The sequence below is a fragment of the Mustela erminea genome, chromosome 5 (genome assembly GCF_009829155.1).
Source record: "Mustela erminea isolate mMusErm1 chromosome 5, mMusErm1.Pri, whole genome shotgun sequence".
NCBI lineage: Eukaryota > Metazoa > Chordata > Mammalia > Carnivora > Mustelidae > Mustela > Mustela erminea.
In genome coordinates, this window is record NC_045618.1 from 145568875 (window position 1) to 145596697 (window position 27823).

Here is a 27823-nt window from a genome sequence, read left to right on the forward strand (position 1 = left end):
GGCCCTCTGACGCTTCCCTGTCTCTTTATTAGATACTCACAGCCGCGGTTACGGTCCCGCAGGAGGTAAAACCACGCGAAGGGACGTGATGGGTAAGTGTAAGCTTCTCCCTGCCTGCACCATCTCCTCTTCTCGGAGGCAATGACTCTTCCCCAAAGGGTCCAGGCCTTTAGTGGCAGAAATCTCTAGAAAGATAAACCCGCCCCTACCCTACGTGTGTCTGGGGCTTCTTTCTAAGAGCTCTGGGTTTTGATCTGTGTGCGCTGTCACGGTGGGTCAAGTGTTAGGCTTTGGGTCCAGTTTTCCTCCACCGCAGAGACTGCTAGTTCTCCCGAGGGCACCGTGGGGCGTGTCAGGGTGCGAGGGGCTGCCCAGCCCTCCCACTGCTGACCGAGAGGACTGGCCCCTTCTTTTCAAGCCTGCTGTGGGGTTGAGCTGGAGGTCACCACAGGGCGTTGGGCCCAGGAGGGACTAGTCTGTGAGTAGAGGGGCAGGAAGGACTCCTACTGTCCCTGCGGTCCTGGGGAGATGCTGGTATGCTGGGCTCAGGGCTCCCCACACCTGATGCCGGAATCTGGCCACGCCAGGCCAGTGTCCTTCTGCCTCCCTGAAATAGATCGGAAGCTGAGTCCAGCAATTAATCCCATCAGAAGTCTGCGCGATTGCAGGGGGTTTTCTGTTTTGCTCCCTTGGCCTAGATTTCCCCAGGGACAGTTCTGACCCGTGCCTCGTGCTTGGTAAATTAAACATTAAAAAAAAATCTACACGATGACTTTAATCAATTCGTTGAGATGGCGGGCAGCCTCCTCCCAGAAGAGCTGGGTCCACTGCAGGGACCCCACCCCCAGGCTTGGGGTCTTAGAAGGGGGGGCCAGGACAGTTCTCCCCAGTGCCTGCCTCTGGGGGGGGAGGGGAGAAGGTGGGAGTTCCCCAGGGTGGCCTGTTGGAGCTCAGTGCCCCCTAAATCCAGACTTTAGGAACCCAGAGGAGGGGGCTGGAGATGGGGAGCTGGAGGGGCGGGACTCAGGCCCCTCCTACAGCTTGTCCTGATCTCTATCCCAGGCCCAGGGTGGCGATGGGGGTGGAGAGGGGACAGCTCCTCCTGGGGTGTCTCCCCTGACCTGAAGCCTGGGTTGGGGCAGGGTGCTGGCTGTCGCTGGCCTTGAGGCCCACAGATAAGATGTTGACCATGTGTTTGTTGGGTGCAGTCAGGTGGAAACTGTCTCCTTCAGCGGCCATCTATGGGGGTCAGGGGAGTAACCTGGGGAGCACCAGGGTCTCCTGGGCCACAGGGAATTTGGGGGGGGGTGGGAAGAGTCCATGGTCCTTCCATGGGGCCGAGGGGATGGCCTGGCTGGCCCAGTGATAGCACCCTAGCCAAGCTGTTGGGTCCTTCCATCTGCATAACAGGGCTTCTGGAAGGGCCAGCATGCTGACCCCCAGCCCCGACTGCTCTCCAATCTTTTCCCGGTTGGTGCTTACCTTCCAGGTCCTGTTCAAGGCCCACCCTCCTAGCACCATTCTGGACACCACCTCCCCTTAGCACTTGAAGACCTTCCCCAGGGACCCAGGTTATGTAGGCAACCTTGTCTGCCTGCCCAATGCCCCCCACCCCCAAGCAGGTGTCCCGCTGACCCCTTCTGTCCGCTCCTCCTGGGGACCGCACACAATAGGAGCCACGCATGGCTTGGTGTTGTTATCTGGGCAGATCTACCCCTGATCCATCCCCAGCTCCGACCATAATTTGGCCTGGCCAGGAGACCAGCAAGAGTCTTCCAGCCCATGGGGAGTCACCGGAGCAGCCAGAGGGGTCTGGTAGGGGCAGAGAAGCTGCTCGTGGTGGCGGAATTGGCGTTCTGTCCACAGGCGGAGGCTGGGGCTTGGGATGTGGGCTTCTGTGCAGCCACCCTAGACAGGGGCGTTCCCGGGCATGGCCAGAGTGGGGAGCACAAAGCCGCTGGGCTCCCTACGCATCTCCAGGGACTGAGACTCCCCGGGACGGACTCGAGAGGGGAAGAGCGGAGACGTGTCCCCTGTCCACAGAGGTTTCCAGAAGTCCTGCTCAGCGCCGCCTCCCCGAGCCCTGAGCTCCCGGGCCAGGCACCTGGCAGGGGCCCACGAGGCAGGGAGTGCGGCCCCAGGCCGGGTCCTGGTCCCCCGCCGTCCCCCGCCGCACAGCAACTGGGCCTACGGTTCCCTGCGCCCCCACTCCTCCTCCGGCCCGCACGGCCGGGCGTCTGGCTGGTCTGCCCGGCGGAGGGGGCGCTGTGGGCGCGGGCGGGCGGGGCCGGAGCGCGGGGGCGCGCGGCGCGGCGCGAGCGCGGGGGCCGCGGGCGCGGACCGCGGAGGACTGGGGGCCTGGCGGGCGGCCCTGCGCGGTGCGGGGCGCGGCGGCGGCGGCGGCGGCGGGCGCGCGTCCAGTGAGCGCGCGAGCGGGGAGGCGGTGGCGGTGGCGGTGGTGGCGGTGCTGGCGGTGGTGGCGGCGGCGGCGGGAGGAGCTCCCGGCCGCTCTTCGCGCTCCGCTCCCCGCGCTCCGCTCCTCCATGGCGCTGCCCGGGCCGCCCGAGCCGCCCCGCGGCGCGCCCCGCAAGGCGCCCAGCCTGCTGGAGATGGGGGCGCTCTGTCTGGACTCGGAGATCATCCTGGGCTTCACCAGCCACCTCCTGCGGCGGCGAGCCAAGGTGAGGGCCGAGCGGCGGGACCCGCGGGCGGCAGAGGCGCTGTCCCGCCACTTTGCCGCGCGCGGCCCCCGCGGCCGAGGAGGCGGCGCCGGGAAGGAGGCAGCAGGTCCGGCGGCGTCCCGCAGGCCGCGCTAGGCACCCGCGGCCACTCTTTCCCTGTCAGCGCTGCCCGCGTCTCCCTCTCCCCCGAGGCTGTGCTGGGGAGCCGAGGCGGTCAGCTGGCGCCGAGAGAGCAGCGCGGGGACTCCGGTCCCACTGCGCGCCTTGCCGGGGGCCAGGGGTCTCGCGGCAGACCCGGGGTCCCCGAGGTGACTCCAGGTCCTGCGTGCACCTGCGGGTTCTGCCCGGCTGTGTGCGGGCTCCCGGAGCGCGGGTGTGGGGTGTGCGTACGTGTGCTTCCCCGAGCGCGGCGGCGGTGCCGACCCGCGGAAGTTGCGGGCGAGACCGGCCCCGGGGGGCGTCGGCAACAGGGCGTTTCTGCGGGCGCCTGTGTGGGTTGTGTGCGTGGCTCAGAGCCGCACGCCCCGGGCCCGTGTGTGTGCGCGCGCGTGTGTCCCAGACTAACTGAAGGGCGGGGACCGGTGCTGTCTGAAGGCCATGCGGCGCGGGACGGCCCCGCGGCACCCAGACGCGGACGGGGCTGACGCCCGTTTCCCCCCCACGGCCGAGACGAGATAGGACACGGCCCGAGCTTCCGGGCCCCGGCTGGGGCGGGGGGGAAAGGCGCTGGAGGCCGTGGGACTGCGGAGACAGAGTGGGGAGCCCCTGCCCACTTTATTCCCCGCACCCCATCACTGGCGGACCACAAGAGACTCGGAAAGCAGGGCGGGAAGGTGTTACGAGCCACTGTTCATTTTGGGGGAGTGCGTGCGTGGACGGGGAGGACATTCCAAGTAAAAGGGTGCGGGGCAAGACGTAATTGGGGGGCGCAGGCCAGTCAAGGAGCAGTGCGAACTGCGTGAGGGTTTGCCTGCGCGGGGAGCCGCGGGCCGGGGTCTCCGACCGGACCACCGCCCGCCCGCGGCCCCTTCTCTGGCTGGGCCCTTCCTGGGCCCCGGACCGTCTTGCCGGGACTCGCGGCGCCGGGTCTCCCCGGAGCCGCGGGACGGAGAGCGCGGCGGGCGGCAGGGGGCGCTCGCGCCACGGGAAGCTCGCGGCCGCGCCCTGAGAGCGGGACCCGGGCTGTCGGGCTGACCCGGAGCCTGGACCCGGAGCGGCCTGCGCCTCGGGGAGCGGCGCCTCTTCGGGCCGGGCTGGAGCGGGAGCAACCGGTCGCCGAGAAGGGGGGCGACCTCTCAGCCGGAGACAAACAGGCAATTAATTCCGGAGCTAAGTCCCATCTGCCAGGCCGGCGACAACAGGTCCCCCGCGCATCCCCCGGGCCCGCCGCGCCGCCGCCTCCGGCCTCCCGGGCGCGCAGCGCGCACCCACTTTCCTGCACACGCGAGGCTGCCCCGTACGCGTGCCCCTCGCAGACTCGCCGAGAAGCAGACTCGGACGCAGGCGCTGCACGTTCCGAGGCGCACCCCGCGGCGACGAGCACCTACGTGCGATTGTTAGACCCCAAGGGTGGTCCGCGACCCGCGGAGCGCGCGGGATTTGCGGGGAAAAGCGAGGGGGAGTCGGGGTCGGGGTTCAGCTCCTTCCTCGTCCTCCCTAGCTGTGTGACCTTGGGCCCTTTCTCTCTGCCGCCTCAGTGTCCTCGCGCGTAAAGTGAGGCGCGGGTTGGGGCGTCCCCGGGGACGCGCGGACCCCACTGTCCCGGGAGAGGAGCAGGGAAGCGCATGCGCGCCAGTGCGCCGGCTATCTCCCGGAGGCCCTCCTGCGCCCCTCCCTCCGGCTGGGACTCGCCTAACAGGTTGGGGTCCTGGGAGTGGGAGGGGCCGCGTGTCGAGGAGGGCCCCCTCCCCCACGCGCCGCCGAGCGCCGGGCTGGGGCGGGGCGGGCCGGCCTTCCCGGAGCCCGGCTCCCCCGGCCCCGCCCCCGGAGCCCCGCCCCCACCCTGCCCCGCCCTCGCCTCCCTGGCACTCCCGCCGCCGCGGCCGCCGCGCGCTCTCCCGCACTCGCCGGCGCCGCCAACTTCGGAGCGGCCGGCCGGACCATGGGGGCTCCCCCGGGCCGGATCACGTAGCCGCGGCGGCCCCGAGAGCCCGCGCCGCCCGAAGCGCCCGCGCGGCCCTTCCCGCGCGCAGGCCATGGGCGGCCGCGGCTCCCCCCTGTGCGCGGCGGCACCCGCGGTACGCACGGCCGGGCCACGAGAGGGAGGCGGCGGCGGGCGCCCCGAGCCGGAGTCCCGGACGCCGAGGATGCTCGCTCGCGGGGTGCAATGCGCCCCCTGGGGGCCGCGCCTGGAGCGGAGCGGGGGGGGGGGGGACGCCGGGCCTCCTGCTGGGAGGGACCCCGATCCCGACCTCGCGGCTGCGCGCGGAGGGTGGGCGGCCGGCTGGCGGCCCGCGCTCCGAACTTTGCCGAGTGCCGCACTCTGCGTCCCGGACGCGCTGCGTCCTGCAGTCCGCGGGGCTGGGTCCCGGGGCGGCGCTGCTCGGGGGCCCAGGCTCACGTCCCCTTCTGCCCCCACCCCCGCAGGTGGCCGAGGGCGGCCCGGCCCGCGAGCCGCTGCAGCTGCTGGAGGTGTCCTCCCGCAAGAGGCTGCCCAGCGGGCCCGAGCAGGACCCATGCGGCAGCCGCCCTGCGCCCGAGGGCGCCGGTGCGGGCGCCGAGCAGGGCCACTCGGCGGGCGGAGGTGGCTGGTGCCGCCACTGCCACACGAAGCTCGCCGAGCTCAAGCGACAGGCGTGGAAGCTGGTCAGCGGGTCCGGGACGCCCCTCCGGGTAAGTGGACCTTCCTCGGACCGTCTTCTCCCGGGCTGCCACTTGGGAGACCCAGGGTCCCGGAGGGAGCGACGTTGCACCGAGCGTTTTTCGACTAGTTCTTCTGCTCCCTGGGCCTCGGTTTCCCCTTCTGTGACGCGCTGTGCGTGAGTTGCAGCAGTTCTAAGAGGCTCCGCGGTGGGATCGGAGGGGGGCTGGGCGGGCGTTTCTCCCCGGAGCCACAGATGTCCCACAGCTGGAATCCCAGTGTGTGTCTGGGAGGGGGAAGGGAGTCGGGGATGGCGTGGACTCCACCCTGGGCGGGACGGCTCCTGTCCTGCCAGCAGCAAGAGGTTACTCCGCGCCTTGTTGCCCTTGGGGCTCCTGGGCCCCCAGCCAGGTGTCTGAAAATTGCACACCTGGGGCCAGAGGGCTTGGAGGACCAGAGGGGGGCCTGGCGCTGTGAGGGGGGCCCTGCCTTCCCCCTTTCCCTGGGTCATGAATAAGAATTGTGTGTGGGACACAGCCTGGGGCTTTGCCACCTTAGGTGGTGGCCACCCATTTGGGAACGGAGGGGCTGGGCCCCAACAGCCTAGGTGTTTGCCGGTGAAGGGGGCTCTGCCAGATTCTCCAGCCAATGGGTTCGCCCTGGTCTTGGAAGGAGCTGGGACCATTGTTCAAGGAACAATGAGCCCTGGAAGTTTGCAAAGCCTGGGAAGGTGGGGGTCTCCAGAGGAAGCCCTTCCCGCCGGACCTTCAGTCTTTGAAAGCCTTCTTGGGAAGTCTGCATAATCCCCATTGAAGCTAAATATAGTTCTCCCAGCCGGCGCCGGCGGGATGGGGCGAGCGCCGGGGTTCCAGGGGGTCCCACGGTGTTCCTGTCTTGGGCAGGGCGGGGAAGGGAGGTGAGTCTGGTTTCTATGGCCTGGAGGGGGGGACCTGCGGCCTGCCCCGGGTGGGGGAGGGGGCTGCACCCTCCAGATCTGCAGTTCTGAGTGGGATGCAGCCTTCCCAAGCTCTGTGCCCCCAGATGGCCTGAATCTGGTTGAGAGGCAGCAGAGGACCCGCAGGCTCCCATGAGAGGGTGTGGGACAGACTTCCTGGGGGCCTGTCAGAGCTCCTGGGCGGTCTTATTACCTAGTAGGGGAAACAGGCCCCGGAGAGGAGGGGCTTCAGGGACTGAGCTGGGTTTTGCCGGTGGTGCTGGGCGTGAGGCCAGCTGGTTTGGGGGAGTGGGGTCCTGGTGGGGAGAGCCCCTCATGGGGGCGGGGGCGGGGCTTTGTGGTCTCCTCCTGCCCACACTGATCAGGGAAGCCTCCTGACCACCCAGAGTGCTCTCCTGCACCTGCACCTGCCTTAGCCTATTCTGAGTTCGGCAGTACCCCTCGGTGCCAGGTGGGGGCTCACCCCATTTCCTGGCTGCCCCTCGTACCCAGCAGCATGCTCACCCAGCAGACGGGGTCCCGTGCTTTGTTCCTGGTCTGCAGCCCCTCCCATGCTGCGTTTCCTCCTTTGTCAGATGGGTGTAGCCTCCTGGGGCCCTTCTGGGAGTGGGATCCAACCTGGAGGGTGCTTTGCCCAAGCATTTTCATTGTTTTCCCTGTGAGGGTCGAAGCAGATCTTGGGGGGCTCGAGGCCCTAGGGCTGAGCCACCCAGGCCAAGGGACATGGGGGTTTGGGCCTGAGACCCTGGGACCTTGGTAGGTGTCACTGACCTGGGCAACCCAGGCTTTCCCCGCATCCCGGCTGACTCTCAGCTGGGGCCTGGTCCACCTGCCCCAGAATTCCCTTCAGGGAGGGCTGCGAGGTGTGCTCTGGGACATGTGCAGGGACCTGCTTCTGCTTTTGGTTAGGGAGGTAGCTGGGGGGACCTGTGTGTGACCGGCTTTGGGTGAGCCCGGTGCTCCTTTGAGCCTGGCCCACGTCCAGGAGCCCTAGGCTCTGTTCTGAGGCCAGCACGGCACTGGAGCACGGAGCTGGTGTTCTAGGATTTTCCGCAGGGCCGTTCCTGGTGTTCGTCAGGCAGAGATGAATGTCATAAGGACGGCACTTCAGACTCCGGGTGGGGGCCTTGCTGGGCTCCCGTGATGGGACTGGAGCCAGACCCCACCCTGGCTATTGGAGGCGCTCCCCTTAGGGGTTCCGGCTTGATCTCAGGTGGAGAGGGAGGCTTTCGAGGGTAGAGGGACAGTGGATGTTAGCTAGCCCCAGGTCACCCCATCCTGTGCCCCTGGAGTCCCAGCCAGGGCTCTGCCCAGCTGGCTCCTTGCCCTCCCTCTTTACTGGCAGAAGCTGTCTGTTCTGGGGCCTGGGGCAGGTTTGTGGAGCCCCGGGACCGTTTCGTACCCATTTCGTGGGCAGGTAGAGCAGTGCCCGCACACGGCGGCTCGGACAGCCCAGCCCTCACTGCTTTGCTTGGGTGTGGGCTCGAGGGTCATTCTGTGCCTGGGTCTTGGCCCCCCTGGGATCGAATGGGGGCAGTTGGAACCCTGCGCAGGCTTTAGGTGGCCTGCCTCTCCCTTGCCTCTGTCCTCTCTTCAATCTGTGCCTGCCTCAGTTTCCCCATGGGGGAAGTGAGAGTGACTGTGGTCCCCAATGAGGGAGGTCTTCTGTGGGGAGTGGATAACACTGTGCCCTGATGCTGCTGGGGGTCACGGGCAGGGAACGTGCTCTGCCTGCCCAAGTGTAGCCTGGGAGGGTGTCCTACCCGTGCCTGGAAGGGCAGTGGGCCTGGGTGTGCAGAGACACCCAGACGGGGGCCTTCAGGCTGGACAGTCCCCGCTGATCCACCCCTCCCCCCCCCCGCCGCCCCAGTGCGCCCTCGTCTTCTCTTACCAGGTTCCCCAGGCCTTGTGTTCAGGTGACCCTTCAGGACCCTTCCATGTCCTGGAGCCATGGCCTCTGGACTGTTCCGCAGCCTCCCGGGGCCCTGCCCACTGTGGGCCTTGCTACAGACACCCTTCTCCTCCCCGGAGCCCCAGCGTCCCCAGACCACCCTGCCAGTTCCGTGCTCTGAGCTCCCTGTGCCCCCTCTGCAGGGGGCCCTGCCTCTGAGAAGTTGGCTAGGGGCTACCCCATGAGCTTCCGCCTACCCCGTGAGCTTCCCCTTCCCCTTCCCCCATCTCTGGGAGGCCACCACTGCTGCCCCCTGACCTGGTCCTTTCTCAGCCCCTTTACACCCCTTGACCACTGTGTGGCTTCTGTGCCCTCTGGGCTGCCCCGAGGCCGGGAGCTCTGTCAGGGCAGGCATGGGGTCCAGGTAACCCGGAGACGTTTGTTGAATGACTAAGTGACCAGGCTTTTCCTCCCTCACCCCTGCGGATTTCAGCCCCACCGCTGCCTGGCTGGATTCCTGCCTTCCCCTCCCCGACCCCGGGTGACAGCCCCCGTGGAGGATGGCGACCCTTACCCTCCTTGGTGTGGCGGAGGCCCGGAACCCCCCCCACCCCTCCCCACCCTGCCCTGCCATCAGACGGGCCATCAGACGGGTCCTGCGGAGGTGGTGGCTCTCCCAGAGACCAGTGACGTTGGCCGTGTCATTACTGCTGCTGAAGGGATTAGTGCCCCTGGGGGAGGCAGGGATCAATTCTCATTCAGCCCTTGCAGGCTCTTCCTCACCCTGGCAGGGGGTCTCCTCGTCTTAGCCCACCCCCTCCCCCCGTGGGCTCCAGGACCACTGCTGCTGGTCCCTGACTGCTCTAGCAGCCCCCAGGCGTTGGCTTTGCACTGAGCTGGACCCCAAGTCTGAAGGCTCCTGGGGAGGGGCACCGGCTGCCGTCCTAACCTAACCAGGCTCCTACCTCACCAGGCTCCTACGGCTGGTGTCCTGGAGACCCTCCTGCTTGTCTCTGTGGTTCCTGGGGAGGGGGTGGCACTTCCGCCAGCTCAGCATTCCCCTGTCACTCCCCCCTCCAGGAAGCCTTCCAGGCTCTGTCCATGGCCTTCAGCTCTGCTTGCACTGACATGCAAGAGTGGGATCCTGGGTCTGCTGTCCCACTGGCCTCTGGTCCCGGGAGAGCAGGGCAGAGCCTGGCCCACCCGGTGTGGGACATTTGCTGCCTGCTCTGGGTCCCTGAATCCTTGTTCTGTGCACTGTTTTGAGTCTGGCCTGAGCTCTGCCGGTTTCTGGGACTGCCTCTGAGCCAGGGCTGCCCTGTCTGCCTTGGGGCTCCACAGACCGGGACCCTGGCATGCGCAGTGTGCCCCAGGAGCAGCCGAGGAGGTGTTTGAGGGGCGGGAGCTCCTGGGGCTGCTGGCTGGGCGGTCTCCCAGCTGGCAGGGGGCTCGGACGACTCGTCTGGGAAGGCATCTGTCTGTGCGGCTCGGAGGCTCCCAGGCCACCGCAGGGGACCAAGCCTGGGCAGGGTGAAGGAGCTGGCCGGGTGTGGGCCCTGCAGTCCCAGCCCTCATGCCTCTCGGGAGGGAGTTTGCTTGAGGGGCTCTGGGTGCTCTCGGAGGTAGGGCTGAGCCAGGGGTGTGTGCGGTGGTGACCGGCCTCGCTGCCTCTCTGTGGAGAGGAGCAGGGTCAGGAGGGCTGAGTCCCTTGCTCCCCCTGGGTTAAAAGGGGGGAGTTTCACTTTTGGTGTCACGTTTTGTGGCTGGGGGACCCCCATGGGGCTATGTGCAGGGTCCTTGGCCCTCCATGGGAGGGGCTTCTTGGCCTCATCTGGTCTGGTCTTGGACCAGTTCCCCAACCCCCAGCAGCACCCAGGCTTCAGCTCTTGTGGCTGGGCTGGGGCAGGGATGGGTGGGCTCTGCCAGGCGCCTGGAGCTGGCAGATGTATAGTTCCACGTGGCCCAGGGCCAGGGGCTCTGTGTTCCCCTCCGACCTTGTGTGATGGATGCTGGCCTGCGCTGCTGCCCGTTTCCAGGTGGAACCTGCCGGTCGTGGGCCTGCCCAATACCCTGCTGGGGATAGGGCGGCAGGGTCGGCCTGTCCCTAAAAGTCACTGTCCCCCCTTCACAGCTACAGCGCAAGGCCAGAGCCCAGCCGCACAGACTTGGCCTGTCTAAAACCCAAGGGATTGTCTGGAAGCCATTTCTGTGTGGCTTGTTTGGTGGTTGCCCTTAATGTGGCCATGGGTCTCCGGATCTCGTCCCTGGGGTCCCCTTCCCTGGGCCCCATTCCTTCTCAAACCTTCCACACTTTGATCCCCAGCCTTGTTGCCCAAGCTCGCTGGTCCGAGGGCCTCAGGCTCAGGCTCAGCGTAGCAGGGGGAGTGACGTGGTTCCCAGCGGCGTGGGTGTGTGTGGACATGGGTCCATGGCCCCTGGGCTCTGGCTCTGATCCAGCCCGCGCAGTGGCCCGGCTGGAGGCCGGGGGCTGCCTGGCGGTGGTGTGTCTGCGTGCTGGATCCCGAGATGACCGTGGGGTCCGTTCTGCCTCGCGTCCATCTTCTCCGCCGGGGGATCAGCGAATAGGGTTGGCTGGGTTCGTGCTGTGGGAGGGGCTGCCCCCGTGGGGAGGGGGACCCCTCATCTCTCCGAACGCCCTGAGGCCTCGTGGGGAGAGAAGCCTCAGGGCGGACACCCGGGGTACCTGGCCGGTGGGGCTTCGGAGAGCGGGCAGGGAGCTGGGCCGATGGGAAGGCCGCAGGCCTCTGAGGAAAGCACACTGAGCCCGACCACCCTACGTGGTGAGGGAGGCAATAGCAGGCGGAGGGGCGCCCACGGAGCCCAAGACCCTCGCCCTGGCTGCCCTCCCTCCAGGGTTTGTGGGGTAACTGAAGTGCTGTGGGCCTGGGAGAGAGGGCTCTGCGGCGGGGCATCTGGGAGGGCCTCCTGGAGGAAGTGGCATTTGATCTCGGTTGGAATTACACCCACAGAGAGGGGGTGGAGGTCCCTGGGGGAGGGAACACGAGGAGCTCCAAGATGGGGGTGGCTGGAGCACGCATGGAGACTGTCCCAGGGTGCCAGGTAGACACAGGGGAAACCAGGATGGGGTCAAGGGTCAGGGTGTGGTGGACGGGAGTCAGACTCCAGCCCGGGAGCAGAGGCTGCGGCCTGGAGTGTCCGGGGGCATGCTTTGATTCAACAGCTGCAGCCAGGGGCTGTGTGCCGAGGTTCCCAGCAGGAGAGCGCGAGGGCCCGGCTCGGGGGCAGGTTCCTCTTCCGCATCTGTACCTGCCCTTGGCTGGCCCTCCCAGCCTCCCTGGGGTTCCGAGCCCTGCTGAGTGGCATCGGGAGCCCTGGGCACGGCCTGGCTTGTAGGGCACAGCGTGGGCCCCACCCTCGTGGTGAGACTCTGCTGTGCCCGTTGCTTGGATGAGAATGAGGTCCCTGGGGGCTGCAGCCACACCTGCAGACTCGGACTGAGAGCCACGTCTGGGTGAGCCCCAGGCTCCCGGAAGTGCGTGCAGCCCCTCCTCTGAGTGGCGGCGTCCTGGGACGCCGGGCTCCGTCCCCTTCCCCTGGTCGAGGCCATCCTGCTGATCTTGCCTTCGGCCGCCACGGTCCCCACCATGCTTGTGTGGCGTTGGGTGGAGGACAGGGGAGGCCATTGAAGGGTCTCAATGAACTAGTGTGTGTCCTGAGCTGCCCAGCTGGCTGGTGCCTGGCACGGGGCCTCGGGGCCAGGTGCCAGTCCGCGCTGGGTGGGCCTGGCTGCACCCCTCCCCCGCTCTCCCCACCCTGGCCTCTGGCAGAGGAGGGAGCTGGAGGCTTCTCTGGGGCTTTCGGAACTGCAGACTCAGGGGCCTGGAGGGCTCTCCAGGATTCTGGCCGGCAGATGGGTGACGGTCTGGCTCAGGGGTCCCAGGTCTTCCTGCCACACTCAGGGGACATGGGTGGGCAGGGCCTCTGGCTGACCGTTGGGGCCTTGGTGAGGGGTCTGGCTGGTGGGAGGGGCCAGGGAAGGGCACCCCCAGGCCTCAGGGCGCTCCTCGAGGCATGGTGTCTGGGTCTCTTAGTTCCCCTAGAGGGTCTGCCAGTGGGCCCCCTTTCTAAAGACAGGGTGACCGGCCCAGGGAGAGTCGTCTTGTAGCTCTGAGGTCTGGGGGTTTCTCCCAACCGGGGAGCAGAGCCCCTTCCTTCCTCCCGTGTTGGCCTCAGCTTGGGGCTCTGGTCAGCTCCTGTCCCGCCCTGTGGGTGGGCTCCGCTGGGCCTGGGCGGGAGAGGCCTCTCCCGGCGGCTCATCCCCGGAGAAGTCCCTCTGGCCTCCGATGCGGGAGAAAATGAAAAGATTACTTAAAGCAACTTGGAGAACCCGGAAAGGAGATGAAACATGGCAAGTCGTTACTTTAAGGGGGGGTGGGCTCCCTAAAACCCCAGCGGCGTGATGGGTGGGTGGTGCGCAATGCTAAATTGAATCAAATTAAGAAAAACATTTTCCAAATGCAAGTAAAATATCTGTTTAATTAGACTGTGGAGAGGAAATGAAAAGTAATATTTTGCGGTGGGGTAATCACTGTCTTTCTGAAGGGGCTGGGCTCAGAGAAGGGGTAGGGAATGAGTCGTGTGGCCGCTGGTGTTCTCGGGGGTCAAAATTCCTGAAAATGGGCCAGCATCCCCTCTGGGGCTCGGGCCTGTGGACACTGGGAGCTGCCCGGAGGCCCCGTGTCTGGAAGAGGAGAAGGCTGCCCCACCAGCCTTCCCAGTTCATCTGAGCAGCGAGCGCTCCTTGCCTTGCCCTGCCCAGAGCCGGCCCAGCCTCCGTCCGAGGGGCTTGGGGTCGGGTGGGGTCTCTGTGTGGTCACCCAGGGCAGAGCTCTGTGTCTCTGTCTCGTGCGTATGACATGAGACAAAGGTTTTAGAGATGCCCCTGCCCTTGTGCCAAGAGGTCCCTGTGGCCCTGGGGTGTCAGCTGGGCCTTCCCCAGTGATGGGGGCCCCCTGGCTACCAGGGTGGGGGAGGGGTGGGTGGCCCCATGGTGGGCTTTGGCCTGGGACGGCCCCAGGTGTGTCTGGGTTGGGCCTCCTGGGGGCTTGTGAAGCAGGACCTGGGTTTGATGTGGGCTCTCCCTCCCCACCCCCCACCGAAGCAGACCTCCTCGGTGCCCTCCTGGGGCTTCGATGCCCAGAGCCTGAGGCCTTGGCGGGCCTGGGGCCTCCCTGCCAGCTGCCATCTGAATTCCTGATGACACAGCTGGGAGGGGGGTTTGCTCTGGCTTCCTGTCGCCTTGCCGCCAGCGCCCCCTCCCCCCCCCCACCCAGGTGCTGGTGGGGGGCCGGGGCGGGCTTAGGTCAGTGAACTCCCCCACCCCCTGCCCTGCCTTTCCTTCCTGCCTCCTCTGTGCTGGCCACGCAGGGGGTGCCACGGGGCTCCCCCAGAGGCCTGAGGTCCCCAGGCCAGGCAGAGGCACTGGAACAATGGGCAGCTGGGTCTGGCTTGGAGGGGGTTTGGCGGTGGGGGGGGGCTGGGTGGAGCTGGGCTGCCTTTCAAGTCGCTAATGGCTTTAGCAGGCCTTCCTTCCCTGCACCGGCCACATTAGCAGCCTCCCGCCGAGTGGAAAAGCTGGAGTAATCAGAGCCGGGCCCTGGAAAACAGGCAGGGCAGTGACATGGACGAGCCTGGCCTGTGGCTGGGGGACTGGCGTCTGGGTTACATCTGTGGCCCCACGTGCCAGCGCCGGTGGGGGCTCTGGCCGAGCTTCCCTGGGCCTCCGCAGCTCGCAGGGAAGCTGGGCGGCAGGGCGGCTCGGGGCGTCCGCTCATGGGGACCGGACGCGGGGCACTCCGGACCTCGCCGGAGAGAATCCAGACCTTCCCGCAAGTCAGGTGGCTGGTGTGGCGGGCCTGGCCGGGGGCCACCCTTTCATGGGAACTGATCTACTTGGGGCGCGTGGGGACAGCTGTGGTCTGAGGCCGAGGCCATGCGGGGCTTCAAGGGAGCGCGAGTGGTCCTGTGGAAGGGATGGCAGAGCCGGCGCCCCTTCTCAGCAAGGCCACCCCCCATAGCTGGTCCCCAGGGTCTGTGCGTGGGGTTGGGCGGGCCACAGTTCAGGGCTGGGGAGCCTGGCTGGGGTGAATGAGATGCACCTGGTGGGATGGTGGCCTCAGTTTCCTCTTCTGAGTAATGGGTGTATTGGGGGAAGCTGTAGGGAGCGGCCTGGGGCCAGGTAGGGGAAGGCTCCAGCCCTGGGAAGTTGTCGCAGGCCCCTGCTGGGGTCAGGGAGGGGGCAGCTTGAGGTCCAGCCGAGTGGCCCAGCTGGCCACAGTGAAGACGTAGGCCTGCATTTGAGGTTGGTTCTCTGGAGAGCCCTGGGAAAGTCCTGGGTGGTCATGGCCACCGCTGGGCTGGGCCAGTGCTTTGTCAAGGGGCTGCCCTGGGCAGGCACCTGTGGCTGGGCCTTACCTCCCAGGGGAGGGGAGGAGCTGGCCTTGGCTTAGAGCCTGATCCCCACGGGGCTGCCCCAGGGAGGCGCCCCGTCAGAGCCTGGTGGGGTGGTCGAGGGACAGGGCATGAGCCCTGGGACTAGGACTCTTGATAACGTTTTTCCAGTGAGGTTCCTTCTGAGGATTGGCTCTCTCTTCCTCTTCCTTCCAGAGGTGTCACCTCTTCCCGGAAGCCCTCCCTGACCTCCAGGCTCTGGGCTGCCCTGGCTCCTGTCCTTCACCCTTTCTGGGCATCAGGCTCACAGAGACAGCCATGTGTGCCCCTCGTGCAGTGCACAGCGGGGGGAACAGGGCCGCAGTGGCAGCCACCATGCCACACAGGCCCCGGGGACCACGTCCCTGCCTGTGGTCGAGCGGGCTGGGCACGGAGCCTCCTGCCTCCTTGCCAGCTAGCCCCGGTGTGTCCGTCCTCACCCCTCCCGGTGTCCTTGGTGACTTCTGTGGGAGGGGTGAGCCTGGGACTGCACTTCTCTTTCCAGCAGGGAAAGAGCAGGGCTGGAGCAGAGCTGTAAGCCAGGGCCCTTGTGGCTCTGGACGGACGTCGCTCTCACTTGCGGGGGCCCCGGGGTGCCAACTGCACACATCAAGTCTGTGGGGGGTGGTCTGGCGCTGCTTTCTGCTGGCCTCCTGGCTGCTTTTTAACCCCCTGGCCCGGGCTCCCGGTGGCCTGGCTCTTGGACGGGGGCAGCGTGCCGAAGCCTCGTTCTCCGGGAGCGAGTGTGGTAATGAGGGCGGGGGAGGCCGGGAGCTGTCGGGGCGCCGCTGGCCTCCCTGTGAAGCTCCGATAATTATTTTCCTGCTGGGCTCGTGCAGACGAATCCGTTGGGGGCTCATTCATCAGTTGGGGTGATGCAGCGGCCCCAGCTGTGCCCAGGGTGGCACAGCAGCCTGTGCTGTGGAGGGTGAGGCCCCAGGGGCAGGGTCCTGGGGCCCGGGCACTGACCGCTTTGTTCCTTGCTCCCTCCCCCAGGACCCTTGCCTCTCTGCGTTGCTCCTCGACAAGCTGCCGGCCCCCGGGGTCCTGCCCGCCTGCCGCCCGGAGGCCGAGCGCCGCTGTGACGTCTGCGCCACGCATCTGACCCAGCTGACGCGGGAGGCCCTGCGGCTGCTGCAGGCTCCCGCCAGCCGTGACGCCCCCGACGCCCCCCATGGAGGCCCAGGCCTTGTGCCCTCCAGCCCCGGCTCCGGGACCAGCCTGCGGGATGCGTCCGTGCTTGCGGGCCCGCCGGCGAGGCAGCTGGGCCGGGCGGGGCCGGACAAGAGGAAGGGGCTGGCCTGGCCTTCTGGGCCCAGCGTCCAGGTGTCGGTGGCCCCGGCCGGCCTGGGCGGAGCCCTGAGCACAGTCACCATCCAGGCTCAGCAGTGCCTGGAGGGCATGTGGAGCGTCTCGAGGGTCAACAGCTTCCTGCCGCCATCCTGCCTGGTGAGTCCACGCGGCTGGGTGGGTGGCTGGCCTCCTGAGGCCACCGGGCCACGGGGTCCGACTCTGGGTTCCCTCCTGGGGGTCCCGTCCACGTCTCTGCATGGCCCGTACTGTGCAGGCTCAGCGGCTCCCCGCTTCGTCAAGGAGCCGAGCACATGGGGGGAGGACGCATCCAGCCGGCCGGCGGGGTCCCCGCGGGCAGAGTCCTCCCGTGCCCCCGGTGCCCTCCCTTCGTGAGGCCCCTGCGGGCATGGCCGGGACGGGTATGGGCTGCCCCTGCTTCTGAGGGCACGTGTGGTGCCGTGGGCTGGCGGGAGGGCTCCCGGGACAGGTCAGACCCTCCTTCTCAGGGTGAGTGGCAGGGGAGCATCTCCTTGTGAGGGGGGCTCTCCAGCAGCTGCCATGCCAGGTGCCCCCGAGGCTGTGGCTCAGCGGGCAGAGCTTGGAGTGTAGGTGGTGGGGGAGGTCTGTGTCTGCTCCCGTGGCCTCTCAGGAGACACCTCTTTTCAGTTGGCTGCAGAGTGGCCCCCACAGAGGCTCTCAGGTGCACCAGATCGCTGCCCACACCAGGGGGCATGGCCTCCGTGGGACCAGCTCTGGGCACCAGTGGGTGCTGTGGTTGCCGTGGACTCGGACCATGTGTCCTCCGGCAAAGCTCTGGGCTGGTGTCACTTGCGTGGGTTGGGATGAAGCTGGCCGGCCTTGGAGGGCGGAGCTGGGGCCGGCCGCATTCCCACCGGTCACAGGGCTGGGCTTCTGGTGGTTTCTCCCAGTGTCTGCCATGCCCCCAGTTTTTCATCAAGCAGAAACTATCCAGGATAGGAGTTGGGAGGGGGATTCTCCTGGGGCACTGGGGGAGCTGGTTTGGGTCATACGTGAGCTCACTGTCTTGGGGGCCGCCCTGGGAAGGCTGCTCTGCCCGAGCCTCAGGGGATACCTTCTCCTGAAGGTCTGTGCCTTCGGCGGTTCCCACCCTTTTAGCGGACTGGGACTGACAGCCCAGCACAGGGTTCATCAGGCAAACAAGTAGGAAGGACCTTCTAAGCAGAAGGAACCCTCTGTGTGGAGGCCCAGAGGTGTGAAGCCTGAGGCCTCCCTGGAGGTGTGAGCCTTGTCAGGAGGGAGGGCTGTGACAGGGAGCAGGGAAGGTGGAAGAGAGGTTGGGGGCCTGGGACAGGCTGCGATGGTGTGTGCGGATACATGGAGAAGCACCCCGACTTCCACCGGTGTCGCCCTCCTCTGGAGCCAGAGGCCGAGACCGTGGCTGAGTATGAAAGCAAGTCGTTCTCCAGTCACAGCAGAGCTGGCTGCACAGGCTGCCCAGTGAGTGTCTCCGAAGTAGAGCAGCGGTAAGCCTTCCCTATGGGCCCTGTGCCCCATGGGGCTGGGCAGATGGAGGCATAGGGAGGGTCCCCAGCTGCTGGGGTAAGGTCACATACAGTCCTGAAGCAGGACAGACCCTGCCCTGTCCCCGCCCTGGGCTCGTGGGCCCTTTTAAGTCCAGGGCCAGGTCAACATCAGTACATCCAGCACAGCCTTCGGAGAGATCTTGCCCTTGCTGGAAGCTGGATCCTGCGGCCCATTGCTGGGGCCAGTCCTCCAGAGGGCACTGTGTCCTTGGGGCCTCTCTAGCCCTTGGCAGCTTGGGGATGGGGGGCACAGGGGCTCAGGGAAGAACTTCGGGTCTTGAACCAGCTTCTGGTTGGTGTGCAGATGGCCCCTGGGTGTGGTCTGGCTGCTTCTGACTCCTCCTTTGTTGAGTCCTGGGGTGAGGGAGGAAGAGGCAGCCAGCCCCCACCAAGCGCGCACGGTGCCTCCTGGCCTGAGAGCTGAGCTGCCTGGGGGGCAGCACTGAGCTGACGGGGAAGCTCAGGAGAGCCGGGTGGCTTCCTGGAGGAAGTGACGTTGAGCTGGGCCCAGTGGGAAGCCTCAGAGATGGCGGGCCCAGCATGAGGTGTTGGGTCAGGTGCCTAGGGACTGTGGTGGCCACTGGCAATAGCCGGAGGAATCCTTACCCGGGGAGGGAGCCGAATGCTTGTCTTACTGGGGCCTGGAGTGCTGGGCGGAGAGGGCGGTTGGTCTTCCCGGGGAGCGTGCCCAGGAGGGAGAGGAGGGACAGGAGCTGCCGGTGGGAGCAAGGAGGGTCTGTGCGGCCGGCGTGGGCCGGCTTTATGCCTCCTTGGGCCCCGGAGGCGGGTGTCGCTGGCCTCTGGCCGGGCAGCCCCGCCAGCAGCCAGCACGTTGTAAAACGTGGCCATTGAAGCTTCTCTCTGTTTCACGTCCACATCGATCGCGTTCGGGGCGGGCGAGAATGGATTTATCCTTAGACGACCGTGCTGGCGATCAGTGGGGAGATTATTAGACGCGTAATAGAACTTTAGGATTCAGATGAGGAGATTTCCCCGGAACTGGGGCATCGATTGCTAGAGGTGGCTCTGGAATGTTCAGCCGTCGCGAGGAAATGCTCCTGGAGGGTGTGCGGTGAGGGTCTCCCATGGCCCATCCGCAGCCCGGGGCGCGACACCGGTCGGGCTAGCTGGGAGGGCCGGGCAGCAGCCCTCCGATCTAGTGTGTGGGGAGGAGGCAGATTGTGGCAGGGATGGTCTTTGGAGGGGGGCAGGGAAGCAAGGCTCTGAGGGCCTGGAACATTCTGGGTGCTGTGGCTGGGAGGAGCCTGCCCTGTGGCCTGTGTGGGGTCAGGTCGGGGGCGTGGCCATCTGGGCTCGTCTGGGAGCCCAGAGCTTGGCCCTTTCTGGCTCATTCCACCTCCCCAGTGTCCAGTGGTGCTCCGTGGATGTGGGGCAGTGGAGGCCCGGCCTGGGTAGGGAAGCTAGAGGGCTTCCTGGAGGAGGTGCTGCACATGTCTTTGATGTACAGACAGGAGGTGAGGTCATTTTGGCGGGGCCCTGGGAGGGGTGTCGCTGACCCCTGTAGCAGCCTGCTCGCCTCCCCTCGTCCCTGCCGTCCCCGGCGGGTCTCAGGCGGGTGTCCACCCGGCCTCAGGAGTGTGTCTGGCAGAGGTGGAGGGCTCTGGCCTGTCTCTCTGATCTGGCCCATTGCTGGTCCCTCGCTCTGGGCCGCAGTTTACCCACCTGTAGAATGGACGTCGACCCGACAGCCTCCTCCTCCACGTGCTGCGGGGAAACTGCTTCTGTGACGGGAGGTGGGGGGTGGGACAAGGCGCTTGCTGGGGTCAGGACGTCCTTGGCCTGAGGCCCTGTCTGTGATCAGGCGAGGCTCTGAGAGGCAGCTGGGCTCGCCCAGTGCACCGCCAGTGCCCCGCGCGGGGTTGAGAGCGTCTGCACGACCCCGGCCTCGCTGTTCCTGGCCCCCTGCCCCCTTGGCTGTCCCCACCGCCCGGCTTGAGATGGCCCCCAGTGAGGTGTTCGTCCCGAGGGTCAGGCAAATGTGGTCCTTCAGGTGCCAGAGCTCGGGCCCAGATGGTTCCTGAGCAGGGTTAGTCTGGTGCTTCCCAGACGGTGCTCCCCGGAACCCCGGCACGCCCGGCCGGTGCTGGCGGGAGTTGGGGGCCTCCGGGGGCCCGTGGCACGGCGCGGCCTGCCTCGCGCTCTCCTGTCCTCGTGCTTCTCTCTCGTGGCTTCCCCGCCGCCCCCATCTTGTTTTGTTCGGCGTCCGCCCCCGCCCCCCACACCGCACCCCTCTCTTCCGTCCTCCTGTTGTGGTCGCCCCTCCCGCCCCCTCCCTCCCGCCGCCTCCGGCGTCTTTTGGCATGCCCGGCTTCTGCTTCTGGCAGAATCGGCAGGGGCCAGCCCGGTGGCCGGAGCCATGTCTCGGCAGCTCGTGGGACGGTGGAGCCGAGGCGCCTGTGGGACTCCCGAGACAGGTCAGTGCGGGCGGCCTGCGCCCTCGCCGGGTGCGGTCAGAGCGTTCTGGCTGGAGGCGGACAGGCTGCATGTGACGGTGGGCTGGCCCGGACGTGGACGGAGTGGCCGTGGACGGCCATGGTGCGGCGGCTCTGTCCCCTCTGTGACCCTACCCCTGCTTCGGTCCCCTGCTGTCCAGGGTGCCTCACTGAACAGAGTGACCCGGCCTGGCCTGGGCTGCTGGGCCTGGGCACCATGGCAGACACCCCGGGGGCTGGATGGAGCCAGGGTGGGCACGGGGTGGGCGAGCCTCTGAACCCAGCCCCGCTCTGAGGAGCGCCCGCCCCAGCGGTCCCTGTGGATGTGGCAGAATGTCCCAGACCCTTCCCTCTGCTCTGCTCGTTCGAGTCCGCTCTTTCTCAGGGAGCAGGTGCTTCTGGGGGTGCGGGAGGAACCCACGTTTGAGGCCAGGGTGTGTGTGTGTGTGAGACGGGCGCAGGGGCGCAGGCAGACGGCGGGGCCGGCGGTGTGTCCGTGAGGCTGGCTGCCGCGTTACTCGTGCAGCTCCCTGGAGGAGAAGCAGCTTCTGGTTCTTGATGGCTGGGTCTAGGCCTGGCTTACCCTCCTTCTGGAAGGTTCCCTGTGAGCTGGTATCCCCTCTGTCCCAGCAGCCCCGACTCCCTCAGGTACAGGGGTCGCCTCCCAGCTGTGGGCTAGGTCTGTCCTGTGTCTGCGTCCCCGCTAGGCTGTGTGCTCCTGGGAGACACATTTACGGGGCACTTACAACGGGCGGCAGGGTGTTAGCGCAAGGACATAGGAGGCCAGGTACGTGCGAGAGGACATGAAAGGTGCTCGTGAAAGCCATCGGCAGGGAAACCGTGACGCTGAGCATGGCCCCATGACTCCCGGGGCTGGGGTGCAGGAAGCACTAGACAGGCTGAAGGAAGCCGAGGCGGGGTCAGTGGGCCAGAGAGGCCTGGACAGGGCACACGAGGCAGGTGCAGGGAGGGGCCTGGGGAAGGAGAGGGCCGGCTGGGCTGGGTTCTGAGGGCTGCATAGGAGTTCCTGCTCTCTAGGCAGAGGCAAGGCAGGGGACAGGGTGTGGTGGGTGAGGGCCTGAGCTGTTTCAGGTTCACCCTTCTCAGCTGGGGAGGGTGTTGTGTGCCTTTCCTCCAGCTGAAAGTAAGGGGCACTCTGTGACCTTCCTTTGCAGACATGGTTTTACTGTGTCCCAGGAGGGGTTTGGAAGCTGGTGCTGACCGTGGGCCGGGCAGGGTGAGACCCTCCGCCGTGGCGGCAGGACCGCCTTCGGAATGTTCCTCCTGGGGATATGGTGGCTTGTCCTGTAGCCCCACCCTGGGCTCTGGCCGTGCCACTTGGGAGACCCCCAAGGACGTTGAGCCTTCCAGATGTGACTGCTGCCTGGGCTCCTCACCCTCAGGGTCACCAGGCAGGCCCATGTCTGGTCAGCATGGGGACCCCTGTCCTCCCCAGTGGGCCTAGAGGACAGTGCTTGTCCACAATTCCTGGGGCTGAGTGGAACCTCGGAGGCCTGGGGACGAGGCGTGGTTCCCCGGGGAGCCTTGAGGTGGGGCAGGGTGGCCTAGGGGCAGTGGATGGTGCTGGGGGTGGCCAGGCCGAGGCCGGCTGCTTCCCTCCTGCCCTGCCAGGGGCCAGGTCTGGCCTGGGGGTCCAGGGCCCAACAAGCGCCCATGAACGCAATACTCAGTGTAGCCAGACCTCGGGTTCGTCGGCGCCGACTTAGGGATCATTCAGTTACGTTTCTGCTTCGTTACGGGGCTGTCTCCCTTTCTAGAATTTATTTTAGCTAATTAGTCGGAAATGCCAGAGTAGCATTGCTGATGACGGGAACATCGTACATTATCATACACGGGGCAGTTAGTGCTTGTGACGAATATTTATTGTGGCTTCTTCCCGGCCCGTGCCTCTGGGCGCTTGCAGGTGGCTGGCCCGGGGCTGAGGGCGTGGGCCTCCCCGTCCATCTGTCCCCACCACTGTGCCCACAGCGTTTCTGGAACCCGATGTGGGAGGGGCTGGCAAGTCTGGCCCTGGGGTGGGCGTGCATGTCCATGTCTGCTGCAGGGGCCCTGCTGGCCGGCAGGTCGCGTGAGCGCGGGGCCCTGGGGCGCCTGCCGGGGCTCCGGGGCATGCGGCTCGGGCTCCCCAGCGCACGTGCGCTCCTCAGCGGGTTCCCTCCCTCCCGCCAGGCGGAAGCGGCGGTGGCTGCCGTGGCGGTGGCGGACTCTGTCCGGGACGGTGCCCCCAGCTTGGGCTCTGACGGTGTGTCGAAGACGTGGGGCCTCAGTGGGGCCTGCAGGACGGCGCTCGTCACCCCGGCCCCGGGCACCCCGGCGGGGGGCTCCCCGGGCCCGTCAGCGGCAGCCTCCTTCTTCATTAGGTACGTCCTCTGCGGCTTCTCGGGGGGGCCTGGGTCTGGCTCGGGGCCCCCGAGCGCTGTGGGCGGGGACCTCGGCTGCCAGCCCCTGTGGCCCACGGGCCTTCCCCGTGAGAAGGGCGGCCTGGCTGCTGCCCGGTGGGGCAGATGGGGGCGGACGGGGGGACCGCTGCCACCGGGCACTGTGTCAGCGGCTGTGGGCAGCGGACACCTCTCGGCCCGGGGGTGGGATGCCACCACAGACAGGGTGCGGATCGAGTCCCTGCCCCTCCTGAGCTGGGTGACCGCGGGCAAGTCTCACAACCCGTCTGTGCCTCAGTTTACTCCGCTGTCAGACAGTGCTTTCTTCAGAGTTACGGCAAAGGGCAGCGACTTGATGTCTGAGGAGGTTCAGCCCTGGGTGTCCTGGGGTGTGGGCTGGGGCTGCAGATTTCAGTCCGGGAGCACGGGGGCGGGACAGGGCTTGCGGGAGGGTCCTGGGATGATGGAGGACTTTGGGGAGAGCTAGGGAGGGTGTCCTGGAGGGCGGGGTCCTGGAGTGTTCCGGGGGGCAGGGTGCTGGCGGCCGGCAGGGTTGCTGTGGTTAGAATCAGCTCCAGGAGCCGAGTCGTCCTGTCCGGCCCAAGCGCTGGTGGGTGCATGGGACGGGAGCCCCCGGTGTGGTTTCCCGGGGCCCCAGCTCCAGGGGATGTGGGCTGGGGCGGCCCAGGCCCGGCAGGCCCGGCAGCGGCGGGGGAGGGAAGTGCGGTGGGAGCAGGGCTCTCTTCCCCGCCCGCTGTCCCCGGCGACGTCACCCCTCCCGGCAGGGCGCAGGGGTTCTGCAGACAGGAGGCCGAGCTCTCACCCTGCGTGGAGGCCCGCGGCTTACAGGATATAATGGTGGTAATGAACGGTAATGGCAGGACCAGCCGCGGGTCACTGTCCCATTAGCAGCCCTGGCGGGCACTGATAAACTTGTCCATGAATCATGTGCGGCGGCGGGAGCCGGGCACCTTATCAGCACGGGCTGTGGGTTTGCCTGGGGGGTGGGTGGTGCTGTGTCTCCGGCTGGTGAGTGCTCTGGCTGTGGGCTGGCGGGGGTTCTGCCCTGCAGCTTGGGGGTCCCTGTGAAGGGACGAAGGACCCTCCGGGGTTCGCCTCCGTCTCCAGGGCTGTCCGTGGTGGCCACGCTCTGCGCTCCCACCGGCCGGAGGCTCTTCCGCCTTCTGGGAAGGAAGACCGGGCCTGGCGGTCCCGGTTCTGGGGGCCACACTGGCTCATTAGTAACCCCGAGCCTGCCAAGCAGGTGCTGGCTGCCTTTTGTCTCCCTGGGAGCAAGGCTGCTGCTGACCTTGGGAAGTTACCATAGAAACAAGTGCTGGGGACAGCGGGAGGCAAGTTTCCCGAAGGGGCGGGAGGCGTGCGCAGTGCCGGCTGCCATTACTTCCAGCCTGTTGGACGGCCCTGAATCTAGCCGCTTCTAGAAGAGTCCTGGGCCCAGCTGGGGGCGGGAGGCGTGTCTGGTGGGGAACGCCATCCGGAGCGTTCGCCGGACCCGGGTCAGAGACCGCCTGCGCGCGGGGGTCACAGGACCCTTAAGCCGGTGTGGGGGGGAGGCTGCGGCTCAGAGAAGGGGCTAGTCCAGGGTCCCCAAGAGATTGCACCCGTGGGGGCCTCCGGCATGCGTGGGGCTGCGTGCTCTGTGCTCCCGCCTCTGCCCCTCGCCAGGCTCCTTAGGGACGGAGCTGAGCCCAGCCCACACCCTGCCCCTTGGCCAGCCGGCATGGGTGCGTATGGAGACAGCTTGGACCGCAGCGCGGCGTGGGCAGGGACAGAGCCGAGTGCTGTCCATGCTGCTGGGGACAGTCCACGGAGGTGGACTTGGAGGGCTGAGTAGGAGCCCGGCATTTGCGGAGGTTGGGCGTGTGGGTTCCCTTTGTTCCTGGAGCACCACCTGCGGGTCCCGACCTGGCCTCCGGCCTTCCCATGACCTCTGAGCTCCTCGCCCCGGTGTGGGGAAAGCGAGGTGGAGTATGGTTGCATGGGGGCCGGGTGTCCGGGACCTCGTTCCTGCTCATGAGCCACCGAGCGGGGCTGAGGCTGGGCGCCCCGCACCCCTCACCCGCATCCCTCAGTGGGGCCTGCCGGGCCGTTCGGGCATGGTGGCCACGGCTGTGGTAGGAGCGCGGTGTGCCGATCCGACCAGAGTTCTGAGAACGCCAGGCTACATGGCGCGGGCGGCCAGAATTACATTTTTTCTGGAGGATTTCGTCACCTTGACCCCTTCCTGAGCCCTCCGGCTCCCAACTCGCAGGCTGTCCTCCTCCAAGATGTCTCCATTAGTGGTTGCTTGGACCTTTCTGGGGACCCCCTCCCAAATTCCTGAATGTAGAGGCTTTGGAAGAATGGCTGGGGTCTCCTGGGGAGGGGCCGGAGGGGGAGGGGTGAGGTTTCCTTCAGGTGCCGGGACCGCCCGCTGCACTCACAGCTGCTCCCCCACCCCAAGTGCAGCCCCTGTGGAGCCCCCTCCGTGGTGTCTGCCTGGACCCCTGGCCCACGGAATGGCCGACCCGGCACCCAGCAGAGGTGGGGAACCAGAGGGGTGCTGCCCGGGGCCCGCAGAGCGGGAGGGCTCAGGTGGAGGAAGCCTCAGTCTCTGGGTGAGGTTCCCAGGGTTTGCGAGAAACGCCAGCCATGGTAGGAGGGGTCTGGCTACGGGGACCTTGGTCCATGGTGTCAGCAGTCTAGGTCCTCTTGGCAGCCCTGCACCTCTGGGCCCCCCGCGGGCAGATCTGGGGGCTCTTGGCACCTGTGGGTGGCAGTTCCCCATGGGGTGGATGCTGGGGGGTGGGGCGTGGCCGGGGCCACCAGCCTCCTCCCCAGTTAAGCAGCTCTGGGTTGGCCACGCCCAGCGCTCTCCGAGTCAGAAGAGTCCCCAGACCCTCCCACCAGACCCTCCCGCGGGTAAGGGCCTGGCCATCAAGGCTGCCCCAGAAACCACCTTCTGGTTGGGAAGAGGCACTTCTTGTTTGTAACAAGGCAAATTACTCCCTGGGGGGCGTGGGAGGTGCCCGGCCCCCAGCCTCTCTCATTCATTCCTCCATTCGCTCACCGCACACCAGTTCATCTGTTCACCGCACACCGCCTCTCCCTGCACCCGCTCACCCGCGCCCCTGCTCCGTGCACCCGCTCACCCGCGCCCCTGCTCCGTGCACCCGTTCACCCGCGCCCCTGCTCCGTGCACCCGCTCACCCGCGCCCCTGCTCCGTGCACCCGTTCACCCGCGCCCCTGCTCCTTGCACCCGCTCACCCGCGCCCCTGCTCTGTGCACCCACTCACCCGCACCCCTGCTCCTTGCACCCGCTCACCCGCACCCCTGCTCCTCCATGCACCTGCTCACCCGCACGCACCCCTGCTCCTCCTCGCACCCGCTCACCCACGCCCCTGCTCCGTGCACCTGCTCACCCGCACCCCTGCTCCGTGCACCCGCTCACCCGCGCCCCTGCTCCTCCGTGCACCTGCTCACCCGCACGCACCCCTGCTCCTCCTCGCACCCGCTCACCCGCACCCCTGCTCCATGCACTCGCTCACCCGCGCCCCTGCTCCTTGCACCCGCTCACCCGCGCCCCTGCTCCGTGCACCCGCTCACCGGCGCCCCTGCTCCGTGCACCCGTTCACCCGCGCCCCTGCTCTTTGCACCTGCTCACCTGCTCCCCTGCTCCGTGCACCCGTTCACCCGCACCCCTGCTCCGTGCACCCGCTTACCCGCACCCCTGCTCCTTGCACCCGCTCACCCACACCCCTGCTCCTCCATGCACCTGCTCACCTGCACGCACCCCTGCTCCTCCTCGCACCCGCTCACCCACGCCCCTGCTCCGTGCACCCGCTCACCCGCGTCCCCGCTCTTTGCACCCGCTCACCCGCGCCCCTGCTCCTCCATGCACCTGCTCACCCGCACGCACCCCTGCTCCTCCTCGCACCCGTTCACCCGCGCCCCTGCTCCGTGCACCCGCTCACCCGCGCCCCTGCTCTTTGCACATGCTCACCCGCACCCCTGCTCCTCCATGCAACCCCACATCCACTGACCCACATACCTGCTGAGCCAGGCACCCACTGACCTGTGTTCCCATGCACTCGCTTACGCATTCACTGGCCCACTGACTCACCCTCTCGCTCACCCACACCCCCAGGCCATGTCAGGGCATCCTGAGCTCCCCGTGTTGCCTTGGGCTTGTCAAACTCCTGCCCTTGGGAGACCCTGCCTGGTGGATGGACACAGCCACAGGAACTTGTGTCTTGTGTCACAGAACAGGGACTGGTTCCTGTAGTAGCAGGAGGCAGAGGTTCTGCCGAAGCCCAGCGTGGGGGCATCAGGGCCGGCTTCCTGGAAGAGGGTCTTCTGAGGGGTGAAGTTGCTGTTTGTCTGGCTTCTTTTCCGGCCACTCAGACTTGCCTCCACTCCCCTGCCAGTCTCGCCTCCTGCTCCTCCTCCCCCTGCAGGTCCCACCCTGGGCCCCCAGGCTGTCCTGGGCCTGGGTGTGGTGCTCTGTGAGGCCCCAAATCACCACCCCCTGTTCCCTGTGACTTCACTGCTCAGAAACCAGGTCTGGGCCTCCAGAAGACTGCAGGCCCAGAGGTGCAAGGGCCGGCCTGACCCCCAGAGGCCCCCTCCCTTGCCTGTCCAGACCTATGGACTGAGATGCAGCCGCTGGGATTGTACCAGTAGTTACCAGGGGCCTGGATTCCATCAAAGGGGAGTGCGCAGTCCGGGGCCCTTGTTAACGCAGCCGCACGCCTTTGAGTCATGCCTGCTGGGACGAGCCTGTGAGAGCAGGACCCGGAGGGCCGGGCGGGCCAGGACACAGCTCCTTAGCTCCCTCGGGGGCTGACCACAGGGCTGGGGAGGGAGGAGGGGGTGCCCTGGGTTAGATCAGACTGCAGGGTGGAGACACCTGGCCCATAACATTCCAGACTCTCAGGGCTGGCGGGTCCTCAGAGGTGCCAGGCCCCACCTCTGTCCAGGCATGATTGGGATGTGTCCAGTGGGGAAGGACATGTCCCCACGCTGCAGTGCTAGGGCCCTGAGGGTGGCCTGCATGTGCCGAGGTCTGTGCTGCAGACCCCTGGCTCTTGAGAGGGTCACAGAAGGGGCAGAGCCCTCGTGGCCTGCTGTGGGACCCACTAGGCAAAGCTCTGCCCTTTGGTCTTGGCCTTTGCAGACTGGAGGCTCCAGCCGAAGTTGCTCTGGCCTCTCCCAGTCCCTAGCCTATCAGCCACAGGTCTGCATCCCCTGGAGGCTTCGGGTTGTGCGTTCACACCGCTGCAGGGCCCAGGCTGACCCTGCACGACCCGGGGGG

At 67.0% G+C, this 27823-nt stretch overlaps 1 protein-coding gene across 5 annotated transcripts in view; it reads left to right on the plus strand.

Annotated features, from left to right (window-relative positions):
• The first annotated feature begins 2518 nt into the window (after positions 1–2518).
• KIF26A (kinesin family member 26A) overlaps positions 2519–27823 on the plus strand; it is a 40069-nt gene continuing 14764 nt past the window's right edge. For 2 of the 5 annotated variants that reach the window (XM_032345460.1, XM_032345461.1), the window contains exons 1-4: positions 2519–2681; positions 5268–5513; positions 15795–16247; positions 22300–22490. In XM_032345460.1, coding sequence (XP_032201351.1) covers positions 2544–2681; positions 5268–5513; positions 15795–16247; positions 22300–22490 — 1028 coding nt within the window. In that variant the 5' untranslated portion in view covers positions 2519–2543. Of the gene's footprint in view, positions 2682–4714; positions 4919–5267; positions 5514–15794; positions 16248–22299; positions 22491–27823 lie in introns of those variants that run through there. The other 3 variants (XM_032345462.1, XM_032345463.1, XM_032345464.1) reach the window with 2 other exon arrangements.